Source organism: Symphalangus syndactylus, chromosome 13, assembly GCF_028878055.3.
Source record: "Symphalangus syndactylus isolate Jambi chromosome 13, NHGRI_mSymSyn1-v2.1_pri, whole genome shotgun sequence".
Classification (NCBI taxonomy): domain Eukaryota; kingdom Metazoa; phylum Chordata; class Mammalia; order Primates; family Hylobatidae; genus Symphalangus; species Symphalangus syndactylus.
Window position 1 is genome coordinate 33,017,669 of NC_072435.2, and position 24,341 is coordinate 33,042,009.

At 43.5% G+C, this 24,341-nt stretch overlaps 1 protein-coding gene across 1 annotated transcript in view; it reads right to left on the reverse strand.

Annotated features, from left to right (window-relative positions):
• LOC129461240 (putative adhesion G protein-coupled receptor E4P) overlaps nucleotides 1-24,341 on the reverse strand; it is a 47,933-nt gene that overhangs the window by 17,509 nt on the left and 6,083 nt on the right. Inside the window, exons 2-11 of the mRNA XM_063615825.1 lie at nucleotides 22,070-22,155; nucleotides 19,923-19,973; nucleotides 17,750-17,872; nucleotides 16,319-16,471; nucleotides 13,357-13,397; nucleotides 12,710-12,845; nucleotides 9,279-9,386; nucleotides 6,535-6,719; nucleotides 4,304-4,468; nucleotides 3,222-3,416 (exon numbers count right to left, since the gene is read on the reverse strand). Of these exons, the coding sequence (XP_063471895.1) occupies nucleotides 3,222-3,416; nucleotides 4,304-4,468; nucleotides 6,535-6,719; nucleotides 9,279-9,386; nucleotides 12,710-12,845; nucleotides 13,357-13,397; nucleotides 16,319-16,471; nucleotides 17,750-17,872; nucleotides 19,923-19,973; nucleotides 22,070-22,103 (1,191 nt within the window). The 5' untranslated portion in view covers nucleotides 22,104-22,155. The remainder of the gene's footprint in view (nucleotides 1-3,221; nucleotides 3,417-4,303; nucleotides 4,469-6,534; nucleotides 6,720-9,278; nucleotides 9,387-12,709; nucleotides 12,846-13,356; nucleotides 13,398-16,318; nucleotides 16,472-17,749; nucleotides 17,873-19,922; nucleotides 19,974-22,069; nucleotides 22,156-24,341) is intronic.

Below are 24,341 nucleotides of genomic sequence, written 5' to 3' on the forward strand. Positions count from 1 at the left end.
CTAAAATCTGGCCCACTTCCTCTAGCGGGTTCATATTTTTATTTATTTTATTTTATTTTTGGAGATAGAGTCTCCCTCTGTCACCCAGGCTGGAGTGCAGTGGCATGATCTCCGCTCACTGCAACCCTCACCTCCCAGGTTCAAGCAATTATCCTGCCTCAGCCTCCCAAGTAGCTGGGATTACAAGTGCCCGCCACCACGCCCAGCTAATTTTTTGTATTTTTAGTAGAGACGGGGTTTCACTATGTTGGCCAGGCTGGTCTTGAACTCCTGACCTAGTGATTCACCCACCTCGGCCTCCCAAAGTGCTGGGATTACAGGTGTGAACCACCTTCCCCGGCCCATATTTTTATTAACTCCCACTTAGACTATTCATAGCCCTATTGGTATTCTTTCTGCTGCTAGCTTCATCTCACTCCAGTTATCTTTACCTTCAACTTTTGCTGTCCTGAGAAGTATTTTCTGTCATTCCCAGCTTGAAGCCCTTTCCACTGCTGCCTTGAGCAGGGTTAGGAAATCAGTGGCTTTGGGCCAGTTCTGGCCCAGTATCTGTTTTTATAAATAAAGCTTTATTAGCACATGGCCACACACATTCATTTACTTTTATCTGTGGCTGCTTTTTTTTTTTTTCTTTTGAGACAAAATCTCACTCTGTTGCCCAGGCTGGAGTGCAGTGGCACAACCTCGGCTCACTGCAAGCTCCGCCTCCCCAGGTTCAAGCGATTCTCCTGCCTCAGCCTCCTGAGTAGCTGGGATTACAGGTGCCCACCACCACGTCTGGCTAATTTTTTGTATTTTTAGTAGAGGTGGGGTTTCACCGTGTTAGCCAGGCTGGTCTCAAACTCCTGACCTCAGGTGATCCACCCACCTCGGCCTCCCATAGTGCTTGGATTAGGCGTGAGACACCGCACCCGGCCTCAGCCCATGTTTCTAAGCTGTGAACTCTACGGGGAAAGTAACCGAGGTAGTTCCCCTAATCCCCTCATTATTAATGTATTTGCAACACAATGCCTGACACACAGTAGGTATTTTAAGAATCTCCATCAAATGAATAAATAGGTGGCTCAAGCCTGTAATCCCAGCACTTTGGGAGGCCGAGGCGAGTGGATCACAAGGTCAGGAGATCGAGACCATCCTGGCTAACACAGTGAAACCCCGTCTCTACTAAAAATACAAAAAAAAAAAAATTAGCCGGGCGTGTTGGCGGGCGCCTGTAGTCCCAGCTACTCGGGAGGCTGAGGCAGGAGAATGGCATGAACCCGGGAGGCGGAGCTTACAGTGAGCCGAGATCACGCCACTGCACTCCAGCCTGGGCAACAGAACGAGACTCTGTCTCAAAAAAAAAAATAAATAAATAAATAAATAAATAAATAAATAAATAAATAAAATAAGAGGTAGGATTTTAGAGCATTATATAAAAGCATATATTTTCAAGATGACTAAGTCAACTCCATCTTAACCACAGTATTATTTTTACAGTTTTTAAAAACATTATTTGAAAATTTTATCAGAGAAGTAATTAGTAACTTCTGAGCACTTAACTATGGGTGAACACTGATCAAATTGCTTTGTAAGTATTAACTCATATTATTGTCTCAATACCCTGAGACAAAAAAATTTTAAGGGCCAAATTTTAAGCTTTACAGTCAAATCTCTATTGCAATTACACCATTCTGCCGTTGTAGCATAAAAGCAGCCACAGACAGTATGTAAATGAATAGATGAGGCTGTGTTTTAACAAAACTTTATTTACAAGAACAGAAGGTAGGCCAGATTTGGCCTGAGGACTGTGTCTTCCCAACCTCTGCCTATTTTCAAATCAAACACCAAGAGGTTAAAATCTGGCCCCCAAATCTCACAGCTAGTAAAAAAATTGGATTTGAACCTAAACTATTTCCAGAAAATGTACTTACTCTTAACCATAAAACTGTATACTATTTCTCAGGAAAAAAATTTAAATATAAACAGAGTGCTTTTGTAACTTTCTAGCTGTGTGATCATAGTGTTTTAGGGTTAACAGGGGACTTAGAGAACCATCTAGCTTTAAATCTTCCTGGATAATATGATGGCCAGGATCATGATAAAGATAAAAGTGAACATTGTTCTCTGAGTGATTAATTCATAATCTTTTATGTTTTATGTTGCTAAGTTCTTACTAAATCCTATGACTAGGCCCCTGTTTCGCAGAGGAAGTTTAAAAAGGGGAAGCCACAAGAGATCTGTTGTAAAACATGGTGATCATAGTTACATGGTAGCAATGTATGTATTCTTAAAAACTGCTAAAAGAATAGGTTGTTAGTGTTCTTATCACACACACACACACACAGTAAAGCTGAGTATGTGAGGTAATGCAAATGTTAATTAGATCAATTGAGCCATTCTACAACGTATACATATTTCAGAACATGCTGTACAGAAAAAAATATATCATACATATAATTTGTATTTTTCAGTTTAAAAAGTAAATTTAAATAAATTAATTAAAAGGGGAAGTCACTTCAACAGGTCTTACAGCAACTAAGGTGAAGAGCTGCGATTCAAGTGCAGATCAGTGCAGCAAACCCACTGCCCACTAAAAACGTAAGCCTCTTCCTCACCCTCAAATCCAGAGTATAGGTTTGTCACTAGGAAATGGCTTCCCAGACAGAGACCACATTTCCCAACTGCCCTTACGGTTATGTGTTATCATGTGATCATGTGACTGAGTCCTAGCCAATAGAATGTGAGGGGAAGTGATGCACTACTTCGTGATGTGGCACATATTAACCACCCCCTGGGGGACTCAGCCATGTTCTTTTCCCCCTCCCGGTCGGCTGAAATGTGAACACCAGGATGACCTTAGGAGCGGTGTATGGAAAATGACAGAGCCTCCCTCAGCCTGAGGGTGCAGGATAGACACTCTTCAGACCTGTTTGCTCACCCTCTACTGATACATAAGGAAAAAATAACTCCTACTGTGGCAAGCCTGTGACATTCTGGAGTTGATCCTAACAACCGCTAATGTTACCCTATTTAATACCATCAGCCTGACACTCCATCACTTTGCTAAATGGCCCCTCAGAGGCCATTATTCCAACTTATATAGGAGGACAACTGAAATGGAGCTCATACTTTTCCTCTCTACGCCATCACTGCTGACTAATGCCTTGCTCTCCATCTTCTTGTGGGACAAGATGGCTGGATTCATTATGACAATGAGGTAATTTGGGTAAATTACCTACCTCAGGCTCAGTTCTGTTGATGCCCGTCAGGAACAGGAGGTGGGCCAGGAAGAGGCAGAGGGAGAGCTGTAGATGGAGGGAGGTGCTGGTGTTCTGGATGGGCCGGCACAGGAGGAAGGTGAGGATGGCCAGGAAGAGGCACAGCAGAGAGATGGTCAGCCCCACCTGGGTGATCACGGTCAGCACAGGGTCCTCCTGCAAAACACCAAAGGGGAAATCCATTATAGTGTCCAATGGTGTTGTTATGTTCCTGAGGTAGTGTCAGATGGGCTTCCTAGTTCAGTCCCTGAAACAATTGACTTTACCTCTCTGAGACTTAGTGTTCTCATCTTCAATAACACTCATCATGCAGGAATGTTAAAAACCGAAACAACTAGACCAGTGCTGGATACAGCTCTTAACAAATGACTAATGGGAGTTAGTGTATAAATACCCCAGCTCCCTTGCTGCTCAGATAGAATGACCCAGAGATGTGAGTTCTACACTGACTCCCAGAGTCCCCCAGAGGAAATAAAGTCCAGTTACCTATGGTGGTAACTGGCTTGATAATGCTGTCTGCACTAACATCTGTCTTACTTCCATCTCACTGTCTCAGTCCCCCACTAGTGTTTCCTGTAATCCCCTTTCAAGTAAGCTACTACCATTTGGCTCCTTGTCTTAGAATCTTTTTTCTTTTTGTTATTTTTTCTTTTTTTCTTTTCTTTTTTTTTTTTTTTTTTACATGGAGTCTTCATCTGTCACCAAGGCTGGAGTACAGTGGCACAATCTCCACTCACTGCAACTTCTGCTTCCTGGGTTCACCCAATTCTCCTCCCTCAGCCTCCTGAGTAGCTGGGATTACAGGTGTGCACCACCATGCCCGGCTAATTTTGTATTTTTAGCAGAGACGGGGTTTCATCATGTTAGCCAGGCTGGTCTCAAACTCCTGACCTCAAATGATCCACCTGACTCAGCCCCTCAAAGTGCTGAGATTACAGGCATGAGACACTGTGCCCGGCCTTTAGAATCTTTTTGTAAGAAATGCAGAGGATGACTCACAGCTTCTGGGACATACACAGGTTCACAGGAATTAATCTTGGTACCTTGGGGGCAAGAGCCACGAGGACGGCAAAGCTGGACAGATGGAAGCACTTGCATTTGGTATAAGAACCATTGCTGTACACATGAGAGCAGCCCTCCGTGGACCAGCTGCCTCCCTCCAGTCCCTCCCAGTAGACACAGATGTGTTTTGTTCTCTTGTCACCAGGCTGGAAAGAGAATAGTATGAAAGTGGGTCTCTTCCTGGTTTTATTTTTATTTTATTTTATTTTGGGACGGAGTCTTGCTCTGTCGCCCAGGCTGGAGTGCAGTGGTGCAATCTCAGCTCACTGCAACCTCTGCCTCCCGAGTTCAAGCAATTCTCCTGCCTCAGCCTCCGAAGTAGCTGGGACTACAGGTGCACACTACCATGCCTGGCTAATTTTTGTATTTTTAGTAGAGGTGGTGTTTTGCCATGTTGGCCAGGCTGGTCTTGAACTCCTGGCCTCAAGTGACCCGCCTGCCTCGGCCTCCCAAAATGCTGGGATTACAGGCATGAGCCAACGTGCCCAGCCTATTATTTCAACTTTACAGGTTAATCACAATGCACAGTATTGGAAACTGGATCGGAAATACGCTTATAGGGGAGGAGTTTCACATCACCACGCCTGTGGTGGGTTATTCTCCATCTATTCTGCCCTTCTCTGGTCAGCTCAGCACCCTGGGGTTGACCCTCTGAATGGCTTCGCCAGCTTCCTTGCTATTTATAGAACCAAAGAGAGGCATTGGTGAGACTCACTGGGTGAGAGAAGAGAGAGAAATAAAGTATTTCTTCCCTGTGCACTTTCTGCTTTAAGCCATATCCATTTTCTGCAGAGCGATCCCTCATTCCTGCCTCCAGCTTCCATTGAGCTCAAGAAAGCTTCTCCTCCATTGCCTTTTGGCTTCAACGTGAGAATGGCACCTCACTGTGGCAAGCTCTGGATGCCTCAACACTTCATTTCTTCCCAAGCTTTATTGAAGTGTGATTGACAAAGAAAAATTTATACGTTTTGATAGATGTATACATTTTTAAATGATTACCACAATGAAGCTAACACATCCAACACTTCACGTATTTGTGTGTGTGTGTGTGTGTGGTGAATACACTTGCGATGCACTCTCTCAGCAGATCTGAAGTGTACAATACATTATTAAGTGTAGTTACATTGAGTGTTGTACATCAGGCTGGGCGCGGTGGCTCACGCCTGTAATCCCAACACTTTGGGAGGCTGAGGCGCGCAGATCGCCTGAGGTCAGGAATTTGAGACTAGTCTGGCCAACATGGTGAAACTTGGTCTCTACTAAAAATACAAAAATTAGCCAGGCATGATGGCAGGTGTCTATAATCCCAGCTACTTGGGAGCCTGAGGCGGGAGAATCATTTGAACTCAGGAGGCAGCGGTTGCAGTGAGCCGAGATCGCGCCATTGCATTTCAGCCTGGGCGACAGAGCAAGACTCTGTCTCTTAAAAAAAAAAAAAAAAGAAAAAACTATTGGCCAGGCACGGTGTCTCACACCTGTAATCCCAGCACTTTGGGAGGCCGAGGCAGACAGATTACCTGAGGTCAGGAGTTCATGACCAGCTTGGCCAACATGGTGAAACCCCTCTCCACTAAAAATACAAAAATTAGCTGGGCGTAGTGGCACACTCCTGTAATCCCAGCTACTCGGGAGGTTGAGGCAGGAGAATTGCTTCAGCTGGGGAGACAGAGGTTGCAATGAGCCAAGATGGCACCACTGCACTCCAGCCTGGCCAACAGAGCGAGACTCTGTCTCAAAAAAAAAAAAAAAAAAAAATCTTCATCTGTTGACAGATACTTAGGCTGTTTCCGCATCTCGGCCAGTGTGAATAATACTGCAATAAACATGGGAGTGCAGTTATCTCTTTGAGATCCTGTTTTAATTCTTTTGGCCACATACCCAGAAGTAGAATCGCTGGAACAGACGATAATTCTGTTTATAACTTTTTGAGAAGCCTCTGTACTGTTTTCCATAATGGCTGTACCAAATTACATTTTCATCAGCAGATCTACAAGCGTTCCCCCCCTTTTTTTTTTTTTTTTGCCACATACTGATATTTTAAGTTTTTGGTAATAGCCATCCTCACCGTGGTGAAGCCAAATCTCACTGAAGATGCCTCAGCATGTCTCGTGTGTTCTCTCACTTCTGAATTCCATTTCCTACTTGGGAAGCTGACCGCACCTGCTCACCCTTTAAGGTACTGCATGGAGACCAAGTCCTGGGTGTTTCTCACCTGATTATGGTGAAAAGTCAGGAACACAGGTTCAGACAGGGAAATTTTTTCCTTCAAACCGATGGTGCCACTCACAACATGAGAGTTCAGTTTCACTTCCTGCATCCCTTTTCTTTTACTAAAAAAGGATGCATTCAGAATACCCCCAAGAGATTGATACGTGATAAGGGCAACTGCAGTGCTCTCTGAGAAAAAAATGGAAAAGAAATACCGTTAGTGGCCATCCATAGTTTGGAGGGAAAGTACAGTACTGTCTAATGTGAGGGTCATAGGGCAGGCAACGAATGGCTAAAACTGCCCTTGGAAATCCGTTAAATGCCGTTCAATACACTGTGTCGCTTGGGGTGCAGCATTTTTGTCTATATAATATGTATTATAATGCCCCACACATTATAAGCAATATATGTGCAAACTATGCTCTTCAGAGTCCTAAAAATATATACGAGCCCTTGAGCATTACAACCAGAGTTGTGAGGCAAGATGCTTGTCCTCAGAAGGGCACATGGAACTCAGGCAGGCTAAGAAAACCACACTCTCTCAGCCTTCACCTCAAGCTCAGTCTGGGGTACCTAATTTAGTGGAAAGGTATGCAGAATGACACGCTGTATTTAATTAATTCACTCCTTTTCTCTCTCTCTCATCTTATCACCCTTCCTCTCCCTGTCTTCCTTTTCCTCCTCCCCTTTTCATGAAGCCACAGTTTAATGTATAGAGGTTCAGGCCGGGCATGGTGGCTCACACCTATAATCCCAGTACTTTGGGAGGCTGAGGCAGGGAATCTGAGGTCAGGATTTTGAGACCAGCCTGCCCAACGTGGCAAAATCCCATCTCTACTAAAAATACAAAAATTAGCCAGGTGTGGTGGTGGGCGCCTGTAATCCCAGTTACTCGGGAGGCTGAGGCAGGAGAATTGCTGGAACGCAGGAGGGGAAGGTTGCAGTGAGCTGAGATGGTGCTACTGCACTCCAGCCTGGGTGACAGAGTGAGAATCCGACTCCAAAAAAAAAAAAAATCATGGAGGTTCGGTGCACACAGGATGCCCGTATGATGTGGGTGTTCCCCAAATTGCAGTTATCCACGTGCTACCATCCCATTTTTGACCAAAGCTGTTTATCATCTGTATTTCTATTTGCTCCGTTTAAAAAATCTAACTCGGTCGGGCATGGTGGCTCACACCTGTAATCCCAGCACTTTGGGAGGCCGACGCAGGCAGATCATCTGAGGTCAGGAGTTCGAGACCACTTTGGCCAACACAGTGAAACCCCGTCTCAACTATAAATACAAAAATTAGCCGGGTGTGGTGGCATGTGCTTATAATCCCAGCTACTTGGGAGGCTGAGGCAGGAGAATTGCTTGAACTCGGGAGGCAGAGGCTGCAGTGAGCCGAGATTGTGCCACTACACTCCAGCCTGGGCGACAGAGTGAGAGTCATCTCAACAACAACAACAAAAATCAACTCATTTTTAGATCCCTTCCCTCCCTTTCCCTACTCTACAGCTCCCGGTAAGGAGTGAAGATTAATGAATAACCAGGAATTTTTTGGAGGAAATGCAGCAGATATTTCATTTTTAAGGTAACCAGGTTTTTCTCTTTGAAATAGTTCATATGCATTCATTCATTTATGTTTCATGGAAATATTTATTTATCCTCTACTGTGTGCCAGACATTCTAGGAATTATTATACAGCAGTGAACAAAACAGACAAAACCCCTGTCATCAGAGAGCTGATGTCATAGTGAGAGTGATCAGCCACCAACAAATAAATAAAAGAAAAAATACATAGTGCAGGAGCTTTGCAGAGACTTCAGGTGATGAGATAAAGCGTGGGTGAAACACTATGCCATGAAGGTAAAACCCAGCCTGCCACCTGCTTTTGTAAATAAAGTTTTATTGACACACAGCCACACTCCTTCACTGACACATCATCAATGGCTGCTTTCACACTCTGATGGCAGAGTTGAGTAGTTATGACAAAGGTCATCTGGAACAAAAAGCCTAACGTATTTACTCTCTGGACCTTGTAGAGAACATTTGTTTTCCAATCTGTGGTAAAGAACAAGACTGGGTGGCTCTTTTAAAAAGGGTGTTCATAAATGCTTCTCAAGGAAGTGTTCAAGGCAATCTGATGCCATTGAGTGTTACCTTTTCAGACCATCACATGGAAACAGAGCATGCATCAGCCAGTCCCCCCCCCCTTTTTTTTTTTGAGACAGAATCTCACTCTGTCACCCAAGCTGGAGTGCAATGGCACGATCTCAGCTCATTGCAACCTCCACCTTCTGGGTTCAAGCAATTCTGCTTCATCCTCCCGAGTAGGTGGGATTACAGTCATGCACCACCATGCCTGGCTAATTTTTGTGTTTTTAGCAGAGACGGGGTTTCTCCATGTTGGCCAGGCTGGTCTCAAACTCCTGACCTTGTGATCCACCTGCCTCACCCTCCCAAAGTGCTGGGATTACAGGTGTGAGCCACTGTGCCCGGCCCAGCCAGTCCCTTTTAAGGAGGCATTTCAAGGAATCCTTATGCAAACCTTTGTGTATGTCACAAAGTACACACCCCATATGACAGCCCGACTTCTCTTTGCAAAATGCCTAGTTAGTGGTCAAGGAAGATCTTTTTATTCCACCATGTAGAATCTCCCTACCTTAAAAGCTTTGTGAATTCTCACCCCAGGGTTTAATCACCTAGAAATAAAACAATCGTGTAGAATTTGGAGTCAAGATAATTCATCAGAGATACAGTACCTCTCAGGGTTCCTTTTAAAGCATCAGCACAGTTGATATCCATGGTGTTATTTCCAGCTTCCAGAAAAGCGTTCTCCCTTGTCTCATTGCACCTCTTGGTTTCATAGACTGAAAACATTAAGAAAGTCAGTCCTGTTCCCAAGTCTCATGGCTAAATAATTTGCTGAAGAACTCCCTTTTCTGGAAGACCTCCTACTGGTGATTCCATCTCCCCTATGCAAGGTTGGCCACATGGCACTTTCTTCCCATCTTTGGCTGGTAGAAATGGAGTGGCCAAAATGGCCTTAGCAACACACTGGCCACAACCCAAGAGAAGAGAGGAGAAGGGCATGCTTCCCAGAACTGGTACTCTGATAGGCAAGCTAAGCAGTTTCCACAGGACACTTAATGGTACTGGAGTGCCTAGTTAGGGGGGAATGCAATCTTTATAAGCAAGAGTAGCTAAGCATTTAAATGTTTTCCAAAAAAAAAAAAAAAAAGTAGTCACTAGGAACAGAACTTCTGCATTTGAGAAGAATCCTATAAACCTATAAACACAAGAGCTGATCATTTTGTGAGGTCAACCTCAGCATTTTGGGGTATACAGAGTTTGTCTCTGAACAAATGAGAAAGCTGTCCTAGGGGCTATGGCAGACTGCTTATTATCTGTGATCACCATTTACCTATTCTTTCTTTGGATCTAGAACTACTAAATTTAAGCTGAAGACAAGCCATTTTCCAGCTTCCCTTGCAGCTAGGCAGAGCCATGCAACTATTTTCAGGCCAATGGATCAAAGAACAGAATGGCATGCGTCAAGGGAAACAGGCATCCTTTCAACTTCTCTTTTCCCCTTTTCATTGGCTGGTAAAAGGGTGTGATAGTAGAACAACTCTCTTATATCACAAAGTGAAGGTGAATGATGAAGGCAGCAGAGCATAGAGCTGCCACGGTACTGCTACATCAGCCCTGACTCACTTATGCTCAAACTATTCAAGAAATAATGGTTAAGCTGCTGTTTACCATGGTTATACCACCAGATTTGGTATGTTAATTCAGACCCTAAGTTCACATGAAATATTTGCCAAAATAGGCCATCAATCAAGTCTCAACGAATTCAAAAGGATTGAAATCCTACATAATGTGTGCTCAGACAACTCATCAAAAAGAGTATATATCACAACTATTTTTTCCTGGTAAGCTGGTTTAACATATGTACATCAATCAATAGGGTTCATCTCATTAACAGAATGAAATATAAAAACCATCTCAATTGATGATAAAATGATCATCTCAATTGAGGTAGGAAAAAGCATTTGACAAAGTTCAACATCCTTTCTTGATTAAAACCCACAATAAATTAAATGAGGCCATTAACACAAGGAAACCTTAAAAAGCTACAGATATTTGGTAATTCAGCAACACACTTCTAAATAAACCATGAGTTAAATGATAAATTACATAGGAAATGTTTTAATATTTTGATCTAAATGATAATGAAAGCCCAGTATATGAAAACTTGCAGGATGCAGCTAAAGCAGTGCTTAGAGGGAAATATAGAGCTCTAATTTATACCTAAGTTTTAAGCTTTAAATGCATATATTGGGAAAGGAGAATGATTTAAAATTAGTAATCTAAATTACCAAGTCAACAACTTAGAAAATGAAGAGCAAGTTCCACCCAAAGAAAGTAAAAGGAAAGAAATAATAAATAACAAAAAATCAAAGAAAAAGGAAATAGAGTAATAATATAAATAATCAACAAAGCCAAAAATTGGTTCTTTGAAATGATTAACAGATACAAAGGTCAGGAAGAAACCACAGTTCCTGACATAGAGTTCCTAAAACCCTTAGAGTTTCCTAAACAACAGGAACACTAGGAAAATCTTTTGTTCTGATATTTGGTCTTGGACTCAAGTTGCTGACATATAGCCCCTAAGACCATTGTAATTTCCTGAGTGACAGAAGCATGTGACTCAACTCTGAAATCCTTTGTACTTTCTTGGTTATAGAAACATCTTTTATTCTAATGTGGTGACTCTTAGCCAGCTCCTGGATAGCCTCAGGATGGGGGTGGTTGCCAAGGAAACCAATGGTGAGATTAAAGCGTTGGAACTTTCAGTTTCACCCCCATCCCAGATACAGGAAGAGGAGGGGGGCTGAATGTTGAGTTGATATCAATGGCCAATGATGTACCCAATCGTGCCTAACTAATGAAGCCTCCATACAAATCCAAAAGATTTGTTCAGCTGTCTAGGAGATTCTAGATAGCTGAACATGTGTGGGTCCCTGGGGTGGCACCTCTAAAGAGGGCTTGGAAGCTCTGCACCTCTTCTCCCATACTTTGCCCTGTGCATCTCTTCCATCTGGCTGTTCATCTGTATCACACACACACATATAATATATATAAATATATATTTATATTTTAAATATATATATATATTTTTATTTTAAATATATATATATATATATATTTTTTTTGAGATGGACTTTCTCTCTGCTGCCCAGGCTTGAGTGCAATGGTGCGATCTCAGCTCATTGCAACCTCCGCCTCCTGGTTTCAAGTGATTCTCCTGCCTCAGCCTCCTGGGGAGCTGGGATTACAGAAGTGCACCACTATGCCTAGCTAATTTTCGTTTTTTTTGTTTTGTTTTGTTTTGTTTTGGTAGAGACGGGGTTTTGCCATGTTGGCCAGGCTGGTCTTGAACTCCTGACCTCAGGTGATCCACTTGCTTCGGCCTCCCAAAGTGGCGTGACCCACCACATCCAGTCCATTTGTAATATATTTTTAATAAATGGATAAATGTAAGTAAAGTGCTTTCCTGAATTAAGCAAGTCACTCTAGCAAATTACTCAAACCCAAGAAGGGGTCATGGGACTCTAATTTATAGCCTGTCAGTTGGACGTACAGGTTACAACCTAGAACTTGAGATTGGCATTTGAGGGGAAGAACACTTTTGTGGGACTAAGCTTGCAGCCGGTGGGATCTGACACTCTCTTTGGTAGATAATGTCAGATAATGTCATAATTGAATTATAGAACACCCAGCTGGGGTCCACTGAAGAACTGTGTGGTCAGTGTGGAAAAGGAGCCCACACATATTTTGGTGACCAGAGATGAAGTATTCTGTGTTCTTGTTACTGTATGAGAGCAGAGTAGGAAAATAACCGAGGTTTTTTCTATCCCCTAGCCATGGTGGCATAGCGAATATGCTCTTGAATACTTTCCATCATACCAAGGGAAGTTGAAAAGAAGAAGAGAGCTGGTTTATTCTCTTGTCCCTTGAATTTGCATTTTTGAAAATGGAGTCCTTCTCATGTAGAATGTTGGTGTAGAGGGTCTGTGATCCTGAGAGCCCACAGATTTCATCATTCAGAAACCCTGACAAAGCCAGGACCCAGACCTCTTTATGGTCTTTATGGAGGGTCATAAAGACGCTACTCAGCCTCTCTTACCTACATCAAATTCAGAAATTTGACCCTTTCCTGGAGAAGCAAAACTCGTATTCCAGATGCCCAACTCCACGCTTTGAATTAGTTGAGTAGCCCTTCTTGCAAAGTCCTCTCTGCTTCCATTTCTTCTCAGATTTTCCTTCCAAAAAAATTAAGCTAATTAGATTGACTCTTACTGAAATGTAAGAAATAGGGAATATACACAAGTGTTGGAGTGGGGAGCCCAGAAGGCAACAATATTTATTAAGGTGCTACAAGGTGCATGTGGCATTGAGAATCTAGGTGCTTGATGTAGGTCTTTGAATGACAGCTGAGGCACTTTCCCCCTACCCTTGTATTTCTCTATCTCTATGGACATGTGGCACCAGGCACTTCTTGATTGTGGGAGGCTGTCCCAGGCACTGTAGGATGTTGAGCTGTATCCCTGGTCTCCATCCACCAGACGCCAGTCACACACATCACCCCCAAGGTATGACAACCAAAAGTGTCCCCAGACATTGACAGATGACCTTGGGACAGAGGACAAAATTACCCCTGGATAGAACTACGCTACCTTAAAAATCACAGGAAGACATGTTAATGTTTGGGTAGGAGAATGACATAGTTATATGTACCAGCTGTTTCCCAAATCCAGGCTTCACTCCACTCACCCAGATATCCACGTTTGACTGTGTCGTCCCTCGACTGTTCTCTGTGAAAGAAAAGATGTCATTGAAAGAGATATGGGAGAAAATACACCCTGCTTACATCCCTTCTTCCAATCACCCTCAAGTTGAGTCTTTCCCTAATGCTTCTGCAGCCCATTCTAATTCCCCTCTAAGAAGCCTAAAAAGTGTTGCACAGTAGAATTATAAAAGAGAATTAGAATGGGGCTTCCAGTTTCATATTGAGTTAATGCAAAAGTAATGGCCATCTTTGCCATTGAAAGTAATGGCAAAAACCGCCATTACTTTTGCACCAACCTATGACTTTAGTCAACACTGTTTATTGAGCACCTACTCAAAACCAGGCACAACGCTGAAATATATGGATATAGGCTAGGAAAAGAAACCAAGGTGTCCCCTTGTGGAATCTGAAGTCTGGCAGGAAAGTCATTAAGCAAGTTATCATCAATAAATAATTAAGCAATTGCAAGGGATGCTCAATAAATAGAACATGACATGTGGACAAAAAGATGGGAACTGTAGACACTGGGGACTACTAGAGGGAGAGGGTGGGAGGCTGATGACTGAAAAGCTACCCATCAGGTACTATGCCCACTACCTGGGTGATGGGAACATTCATACACCAAACCCCAGAGACATGCAATTTACCCACGCAACAAACCTGCACATATACCACCCCGAAACCTAAAATAAAATAAAACAGGACTTCCCAAAATCAATCAATCAATAATAAATAGGACACAATGGTGTGGGAGTATATAGCAGAGGGTCCCAACACATCAGGGTGACATGGAAGAAATCAGTGTTAATTGAGTTAATATTATAGAAGCAGTTGCCTACACATCACAGTATATAAAGTGCCTTCATATATATTATCTCATTTCAAGGAACACTGAAGGTTGTAGAAAAGGCATATACAGCATAATAGCCAGTATTAACTGATCCGTCCTAGGTGCCTAGGACTGTTAAATATTTCACATACATTAATAATGAGTAGGGGCCAGGTGCAGTGGCTCACGCCTGTAATCCTAGCACTTTGGGAGGCCGAGGCGGGTGGATCATTTGAGGTCAGCAGTTCAAGGCCAGTGCGGGCAACATGGTGAAACCCTGTCTCTACCAAAAATGCAAAAATTAGCCAGGTGTGGTGGCACATGCCTGTGGTCCCAGCTACTCAGGAGGCTGAGGTGGGAGGATTGCTTGAGCCTGGGAGGCAGAGGTTGCAGTCAGCCAAGATCACACTACTACACTCCCGCCTGGGTAACAGAGTGAGACCCCATCTCAAAAATAATAATAATGAATAGGTAAGGTGTATTAATTTGCTAGGGTTGCCATAATATAGTGACACAAATTGGGTGGCTTAAAGCAATAGAAATGTATTGTCTCACAGTTCTGGAGGCCAGAAGTCCAAATTAAGGTGCCAGCAAGACCATGCTCCCTCTGAAGGCTCCAGGGAAACACCTTGCCCTGCCTCTTCTAGCCTCTGGTGGTTGCCATCAATCTCTGACATTCCTTGCCCTTTGGCAGCATAACTCCAATCTTCACCTCTGTCTTCACATGGCCATCTTCCCTGTGTGTGTGTCTCTGTGTCCAAATATGTTTCATCTTATAAGGACACCAGTCATGTAGGATTCAGGGTCCACTCTGATCTAGTATGACTGCATCTTGACTTATTACATCTACAAATACCCTATTTCCAGATAAGATCACATTCACAGATTCCAGGTGGAATCAATTTGGGGAGAACACTATTCAGCCCGTAAGAAGGATTCAGAAATGGCTCCAAATAATCCCTGCTTCTTGGCATTCACATCCTTGGGTAATCTTCCCTTGACTGTGGACTGGACTAAGTGCCTCATTTCTAAGGAACAGAATACGGCAAACGTTACAGGATGTCACTTCTGAGAGTGGGTTATAAAAGACTATGACTCCTGTCTTATTCATGCCCTCTTTCTGGCTATTCTAATGTGTTTGCTATAACAAAGCAAGCTGTAGAGACCCACATATCTAGGAACTAAAGGCTGCCTCCCACCAACCACCGGAAAGGAACTGAGGGTTTCAGTCCAATAGCTCTCAAGAAACTAAATTCTCCCAGCAACCTTGTGAGTAGCTTGGAAGCAGAACCTGCCCCAGTCGAGTCTCCAGATGAAACCACAGCCTGGACAAAAACCTCAGTTGCAAATGTGATAGACCCAGAAGCAAAAGACCCAGCTAAGCCATGCTTAGTTCCTTAACCCAAAGAAACTATGAAACGATACATATGTGTTGTTTTAGGCCATTAAATTTAGGGGTAACTTGTTATGCAGCAACACATAACTGACACAATAGATACTATTGATATTACTACTCCCATTTAAAGATGAGGTATGTAGAAATCAAGTCATTAACTGAAAGCCAGATGGTAAGTGGAAGATTTAGCACTTAAATCCAATCTCTCTTACCCAAAACGTGAAATAATACTGGAATTAAACAAATAAATAAATTGTGGATAGTGAGAGACAGGTTTCTCATTGTTGGAGAAGGAAGCTACAAATAAGGAAAGAGGGAAGGTTCCAACAAGCCTTGATGTTGAACTGGAACCAGAGGTATCAGTGTGAATTCGTCAGATTTAGTAGATAGGTAGATAGACATAAAAAATGAATTTAAGGTGAGTGAGAGATGAATAAATAGAGAAATTCAGAAAAAATTTAGAGGTGTTTTTTTGGAAACTCAGGAAAGAGACCTGTATTGGACACATACATTTGGAAGCATCTATACAGAGATGGTTATTGATGCCAAGACTTGGATGACACCACCTTGGAAAATATCATCAAAGACAACAAAGGAATGACGGACGAGGGTTAGAATGGAGTTTGCACTCTTACCCTGGCCTGAAATTAGAGAACCTCTCAGAGTCTCCCCCAAGTCCCCATCATTTTTCATAGTGGAAATAGGATTTGGAGGTTCTTACCATAACAATCTGGATGATCATAATCTATAATACTAGCCAGCACGTTGAAGATAGGATATTTTACCAAACAGCTACAGATGTAACCTCCAATTTTATTTCTACAATATGCTTTATACTTGCACTTTGCCAGCCCGGTCTCACATTCATTAATATCTGTGAATCAAGAGAAAGTGTTGCTTTCATTTTCATAGAATTATACCATTTCCCTTGCCCATGAAATCTTTATAGCCCAACAATTGTCCATCAATGTTCTCCCTAAGTTAATTTATAAATCCAATGCAATTCCAATTTTAGAAACATCTACATGTATTTTACGGGGTGAGAGACAAGTTGTTACTATCATGAAGGTGCAGCCAGAAAAAACTACAAGGTAGGAACCAGACATTAAAACAAAGTATAAAGCTGCAACTAAACAAAGAGGTACTGATGCATGCATAAATAAAAATAGACTAATGAAATAGACTAGAAGTCCAGACATAGACCCAAGTACCTATGGAGCTTTAGGTGGCTTGGACGGGAGCAGTGGCTCACGCCTGTAATCCCAGCACTTTGGGAGGCTGAGGTGGGCAGATCACTTGAGGTCAGGAGTTCGAGACCAGCCTGGCCAACATGGTGAAACCCTGTCTCTACTAAAAATACAAAAATTTGCTGGGCGTGGTGGTGCGTGCCTGTAATCCCAGCTACTCAGGAGGCTGAAGCAGGAGAATCGCTTGAACCCGGGAGGCAGAGGTTGCAGTGAGCTGAGATTGCACCATTGCATTCCAGCCTGGGTGACAGAGTGAGACTCTGACTCAAAAAAAAAATAATAATAATAAGGCGGGGCATGGTGGCTCACACCTGTAATCCCAGCACTTTGGAAGGCTGAGGCGGGCAGATCACGAGGTCAGGAGATCAAGACCATCCTGGCGAACACGGTGAAACCCCATCTCTACTAAAAACACAAAAAATTAGCCAGGCATGGTGGTGGGCACCTGTAATCCCAGCTACTCAGGAGGCTGAGGCAGGAGAATGGTGTGAACCCAGGAGGCGGAGCTTGCAGTGAGTCGAGATCACGCCACTGCACTCCAGCCTGGGCAACACAGTGAGACTCTGTCTCAAAAAAAAAAAAAAAATCATGGCTTATGCAATGTTTATGTGTCTCGCCTCTCCCAACCACATCAGCCTTCCCTGCTGAATGGACCAGAGCTGAGGTTTAAGCAAGGGACCCACAGACAGAAGGTGCTCTGGACCACAGGCTTATACTTGTGCTCTCCATCTGAAGGACTCAGGGACAAGCACACCTGGCCAGTGGCTGTACTTTGTCAAATAGTCTGCTGAAGAGATATGAGTTTTATTTGGGCTATGGGTTTACGTGTTTTGGGCAGAGGACACATGGAACAGAATAGTTATCACTAATGAGAGATTAAATGAAAACCCCATTAATATTTTTACCTTCACACTTCTCAGAGGAATCATGAAAGTATGTCCTGCCAGACCTGGCCTGAAAGCCATCTTCACAAGTACAGTGGGTGCTGTTGTGGCAGTTGGCATATTTAGGGCATGGTGGACAGGAAGCTGCAGAGAGAATCCATTCATTCATCTAAGAAATATTCAGTATGCATCTACCATGTACCGATGCTGTGGTGAGAAGAATGTCATCTTAGGAATAGCTCTGTCGGCATCCTTTTGGCACCCAGCCCATTGCTGAACACAGCGGAACACAGTGCCCACCCATGTCCCACTTCTGCCACCAGCACCACTTTTGCCAGATAGGTGAACCTCCAAATGCCAGCACCTGTGTTTCTTTCCTTGTGGGCTCACCCTGGCTACCAAAATTCTCTTTGTTCATCACATGGCAGGCTAACAATGACTTTCCTAAGTAGCTCCCTTTATCAATGATTGATAGAAAATAGTGCATTTAAAAAAAAAAGCCAATTTCATTATTATTTAAAAAAAACAGAAAATAACAAGTGTTGGTGAGAATGCAGAGAAAATGGAACCCTGGTGCACTGCTGGTAGAAATGTAAAATGATGCAGTGTCAATGAGAAACAGTATGGCAATTCCTCAAAAAATTCTAAATCAGAATTACCATATGATCTTACCATATGATCCAGCAATCACACTTCTGGGAATATACTCAAAGGAATCAAAAGCAGTGTATAGAAGAGATATTCGTCCACTCATATTCATGTCAGCATTATTCATAATAGCCAAATGTTGTATGTAACCCAGGTGCCCATGAATGAATAAATGAATGAACAAAATGTGGTCCATCCACACAGTAGTATGTTATTCAGCCTTTAGAAAGAAGGAAATTCTGGCCGGGCATGTTGGCTCACATGCCTGTAATCCCAGCACTTTGGGAGGTCAAGGTGGGTGGATCACCTGAGGTCGGGAGTTCAAGACCAGCCTGACCAACATGGTGAAACCTCGTCTCTACTAAATGCAAAATAAATAAATAAATAAATTAGCCGGGAATGGTGGTGCATGCCTATAATCCCAGCTACTTGGAAGGCTGAGGCAGGAGAATCACTTGAACCTGGGAGGCAGAGGTTGCAGTGAGCCAAGATTGCACCACTGCACTCCAGCCTGGGCAACAAGAGTGAAACTCAGTCTCAAAGAAAAAAAAAGGAATGAAATACTGACACATGCTACACCATAAATGAACCTTGAGGACATTATGTTCCATGAAATAAGCCAGGACAAAGCGTCAAATAATGTACGATTCCACTCCTATGAGATGCCCAGAGTCGCTGGATTCATAGAGACAGAAAGTAGAATGGTGGGTGCCAGGGCCTTGGGGAGGAGGAATGGGGAGTTCGTGTTTCATAGAGACAGGGTTTCAGTTCTGCAACTAGAAAGAACACCGTGGGTGGATGGTGGTGATGGTTGCACAACAGTGCAAATGTTGAATGGCATTGACATGTACCCTTGACAATGGTTAAAAAGCTACATTTTACGTTGTGTACATTTTACCACAATTTAGACATAATCATAATCAATAGCTTCCTTACCCATTGAGAGGTATAACTGAGGTGTCTGCTCCATGCCATACCCAACAGCTGCCTCCAGGGATTAAACTCCAGCTGCCCGCATGTAACTTGCTTGATAAAGATCCTATATGAGCTCCTCCCCTTCCTATGCCACTGCCCACTCCCAGCTGGTGCCTCCTAGGATTCCCTCCCAGAACAACGAGTTGCTCTCAGGGTCTGCTTCTGGGGGAACCCAAGCAATGACTTGTGGTGAAGGCGAAGTATTTCCTGGAATGACTCAAGACACAGGTTTGGGGAAAGAAAGAGGAGAGTCTAGCGTCCACCAGCCACGTGACCTTGAGGCAGCCACTTCTCTGGAGGACCCTTGATGAAGTGGGGACAATGTCCATGCTGTCTTTGTGGGAGTGTCATGGAGATTAACTGAGATGGCACCGTGACGTGCTTTGCTATGTAAATGCAGATGATGGTGATGATGGAGACGGGAGAACAGCTCTTGGGATCTCCAAGGAGCCAGAAGAAAGTGCCAGAGACTCCACGCTCTGTCTCTTGAAAAAAGCTCCTTCCCTTCTCTGAAGGAAGCTTCCAGATCCCAATTTCCTTTCCCCTGGCCTTTGGCTATGAATAGACTCACCTCCAGAATTCTTGGCTTCTGATCCTGGCAGAGCCAGTAAGACAGTGAGACCTGGAACAGAGAAAGGAGGGGATCATTCAGACGGGGATCCCCTGGACTCTGCTTGGCTGAAGGCTAGGTGAGTTAGGGGCAACTAACCCTAACTCTTTGCCCAGTCACACATGCAAGCTTCACCATAGCGTCTTCCAGGCAGGTTATAAACACAAGAGTCACAGATTTGGACATCATATCCTTCTGAAGTATGAGAAGTGCATCTGATTGCAGCTGTGTTTCCCAATTTCAGAAAACCCAGTAGCGAATTCAGCTTCTTCTCTACGTCCTAGCACCAAAAGACCGAGTTGGCAATCTCCTTTCTATCAGTCCAGACCTCGAACCGCACACTGTCCAAGAAAAATATAATGGAAACCCCACAGGTCCTTTTAAATTTTCCATTACCGACAATTGTTTGTGTTTTGAGACAGAGTTTTGCTCTGTCGCCCAGGCTGGAGTGCAGTGGCACGATCTCAGCTCACTGTAACCTCCGCCTCGTGGGTTCAAGCGATTCTCCCGCCTCAGCCTCCCAAGTAGTTGGGATTACAGGCACCCGCCACCATGCCCGGCTAATTTTTGTATTTTTAGTAGAGATGGGGTTTCACCATGTTGACCAGGCTGGTCTCAAACTCCTGACCTTGTGATCCGCCCACCTCGGCCTCCCAAAGTGCTGGGATTACAGCCATGAGCCACCACGCCTGGCTGACATGGCCATTTTTATGAGCCAAAACACTCAACACCAATTTTCCTGTGAATGATTTTATTTTTTCAGAGAGAAATATCACTTGATTCCCATAGGGTAGGGGTCAGCAAACTGGACCTATGAGTTGAGATGACTTTTGTATTTTTTACATAAAACATTTTAAGTGGATGGAAAAAATCAAAAGAAGAATAATACTTAATGGCCATGAAAACGATGTGAATTTTAGGTGCCTATGTCTGTAAATAAAGTTTTATTGACACGCAGCCACATCCATTCATTTACACGAGGTCTATGGATGCTTTAGGGCTGGAATAGCTCAGTTGAGTAGTTAAGGCAGAGACCATATGGCCCACAAAGCTGAAATTCAAATTATCTGTCCCTTTACAGAAAAAAAATGTGCTCGCCCCTTACGTAGAGTATGGAACATCACTTACCTGTAAGGTCTCTTAACAAACCTTCCATCCTTAAACTGGATCTGATGCCTCCTATGCAGATTTCTTTTTCTCATCTCTAAGACCCTAAAACCCAGAGGATGGGGCGGGAAGGTCTAGGCTGTAACTTACTGAGCTATGATGCTCCAAGTGCGGACCCACTTGGTGTCAATCCATGTAGCAGATACTCGAAGTGACCCTTTAGCCTACCCCAGAGAGGGTTCCTATGAATACAGATGACTTTCTTTTTCTTTCTTTCTTTTTTTTTTTTTTTTTTTTTTGAGACAGAGTCTCACTCTGTCATCCAGGGCTGGAGTGCAGTGGTGGAATCTCGGCTCACTGCAACCTTTGCCTTCCGGGTTCAAGTGATTCTCCTGCCTCAGCCTCCAGAGTAGCTAGGATTACGGGTGTCCGCCACCACCCCCGGCTAATTTTTTTTGTATTTTTAGTAGAGACAGGGTTTCACCATGTTGGCCAGGCTGCTTTCAAACTCCTGACCTTAAGTGATTCAACCGCCTTGGCCTCCTAAAGTGCTAGGATTACAGGCATGAGCCACCGTGCCCAGCCGCAGATGACTTTCTGTCTCTCTGCAAGAGTGCATTTTTCTGCACCCAACCGGGGAGTAGGCCAGAAATGTGGGAATTACACTTCTTTCTTGGAGGTCCCTAGCAGGACAGCACTCCGCGACCTGCAGCGGTAACTCCCTCACTAACACGCCCTTCAGCAGCTCTTCACCCTTCCTTGTGTGGCTTCCCCATGCCCTCCTTTCCTGGGATCCCCTCCCAAATAAACGATTTACACACACAAGTCCTTGTTTCCGTTCCGCTTTGGGGCAGCCCAGCCTGACTGACTCAAGAGGAGAGCTTCTTCTAGGACAGGCACACGCAGTTATTGCTGGAGAAAATGCCAAATTTGAGGGAGCAAATCAAGAGAGGACACCAGGGGCATGAGGAGAAGGAAAGGGAGTTCTTTGTTCCACTTACCTGAGAGCAGGACCAGGAGGCACCTGCTCCCCATAGCACTGAGACGCTGGGAACAGTCTCTCTCAAGCAGGACGTGGTCAGAGTGCCTGGAATGAATAAACCTCATGAAATACAATTTCTGATGGTCCCAAGTTCAGAAGCCACGTGGCCAATGCTTACCAAAATGTAAGGCTGAGGCAGGATTGCTTGAAACCAGGAGGCAGAGGTAGCAGTGAGCCGAGATCGCATCACTGCACTCCAGCCTGGGCGACAGAGCAAGACTCCGTCTCAAAACCAACAAACCAACCAACAAACAAAAAAACCCCTTTCATCTCTCCCTCTCGTTTGACCCAATAATTCTGCCTCTGGGTAACTCTCTTAAGGAAAAGACCCTGCGAGGAGGATCATAGCGTATTTGGTTATAGGGAACAAGTTTATCACCTAACAAATGCTAAAAAAAATGATGCATCTGATGAAATACCCGGCTGGAATTTAAAATCCTGTTCTATCGCAATCAGCAAGATTGAGACTGGAAAACTCCACAGGACAAACTACTCACTTTTTATTTCTTTTTTTTTTTACATTGCTGTCATTGATTTGTTTATATTTAATTTTTTAATTCATAATTATATATGCTTATGGGCTATAATATGTTTTGACATTGTGGAATGATTTTTTTTTTTTTGAGATGGATTCTTGCTCTGTTGCCCAGGCTGGAGGGCAGTGGCGCGATCTCAGCTCACTGCAAGCTCTGCCTCCCGGGTTCACGCCATTTTCCTGCCTCAGCCTCCCGAGTAGCTGGGACTACAGGCGCCCGCCACCATGCCAGGCTAATTTTTTGTATTTTTAGTAGAGACGGGGTTTCACCATGTTAGCCAGGATGGTCTCGATCTCCTGACCTCGTGATCCGCCCGCCTTGGCCTCCCAAAGTGCTGGGATGACTGCACCTGGCTGACATTGTGGAATGATTAAATCAAGACAATTAACATATGTATCACCTCACATACCTATTGTTTTTTGGTATGAGAACTTTTAAAATCTACTCTTTTAGCCATTTTGAAATATACAATATAGGCCGGGAACAGTGGCTCACGCCTTTAATCCCAGAACTTTGGGAGAACGAGGTGGGCAGATCACCTGAGGTCAGGAGTCAAAGACCAGCCTGGTCAACATTGTGAAACCCCATCTCTACTAACAATACAAAAATTAGCCAGGTGTGGTGGCAGGTGCCTGTAATCTCAGCTACTGGGGAGGCTGAGGCAGGAGAATCACTTGAACCTGGGAGGTAGAGGTTGCAGTGAGCAAAGACTGTGCCACTGCACTCTAGCCTGGGTGACAGAGCAAGACTCCATCTCAAAAAATAAAAAATAAAAGAAAGAAGTATGTACACATGTATTTATATAATATATTTATATAAATTTAAATATATATAAATATAAATACATATATTTAATATATATTTATATAAAAGGTTACTATCTCCTCTGTTTTAGGAAAATGTTAGCATTCTATATACAATTATCTATATATGCATGTATGTGTATTTATATGTGTATATACAAAATCATGCATACAAATGTACAAACATATAAATGCATCAAATGCATGTATATATGTATGATAATTTTGTATTTGCATAAAATATTCCTGGAAGGTACCTAAGAAACTCATAGCATCGGTTGCTTTTGAAAACAAATGTATGATAGGCTTAATACCTAGGTGATGGATTGATAGGTGCAGCAAACCACTATGGCACATGTTTACCTATGTAACAAATTCACACGTCCTGCACATATATCCTGGAACTTAAAATAAAGTAAAATTTATTTATTTATTTACTTATTTATTTTGAGATGGAGTCTCACTCTGTTGCCCAGGCTGGAGTGCAATGGCCCTATCTCGGCTCACTGCAACTTCCGCCTCCCGGGTTCAAGCGGTTCTCCTACCTCAGCCTCCCCAGTAGCTAGGATAATAGGCACCTGCCACCACGCCTGGCTAATTTTTTGTGTTTTTAGTAGAGACAGGGTTTCGCCACGTTGGCCAGGCTGGTCCTCCTTGGCCTCCCAAAATGCTGGGATTACAGGCGTGAGCCACTGCGCTCAGCCTAAAATAAAATAAGATATTTTAAAAAGAGAGAAAGAAAGCAAGTGGCTGGGAAGCCGAGGCAAGGAGACTTTTCAGTTTACCCTCTTCTATCTTTTGAATTTTGAGCCAAGTGAAGATCTTTTCTGTTCAAAACATAAATCATTTCTAACAGAGAAAATAGTGGAAGTACTAGACGTCACTATAAATG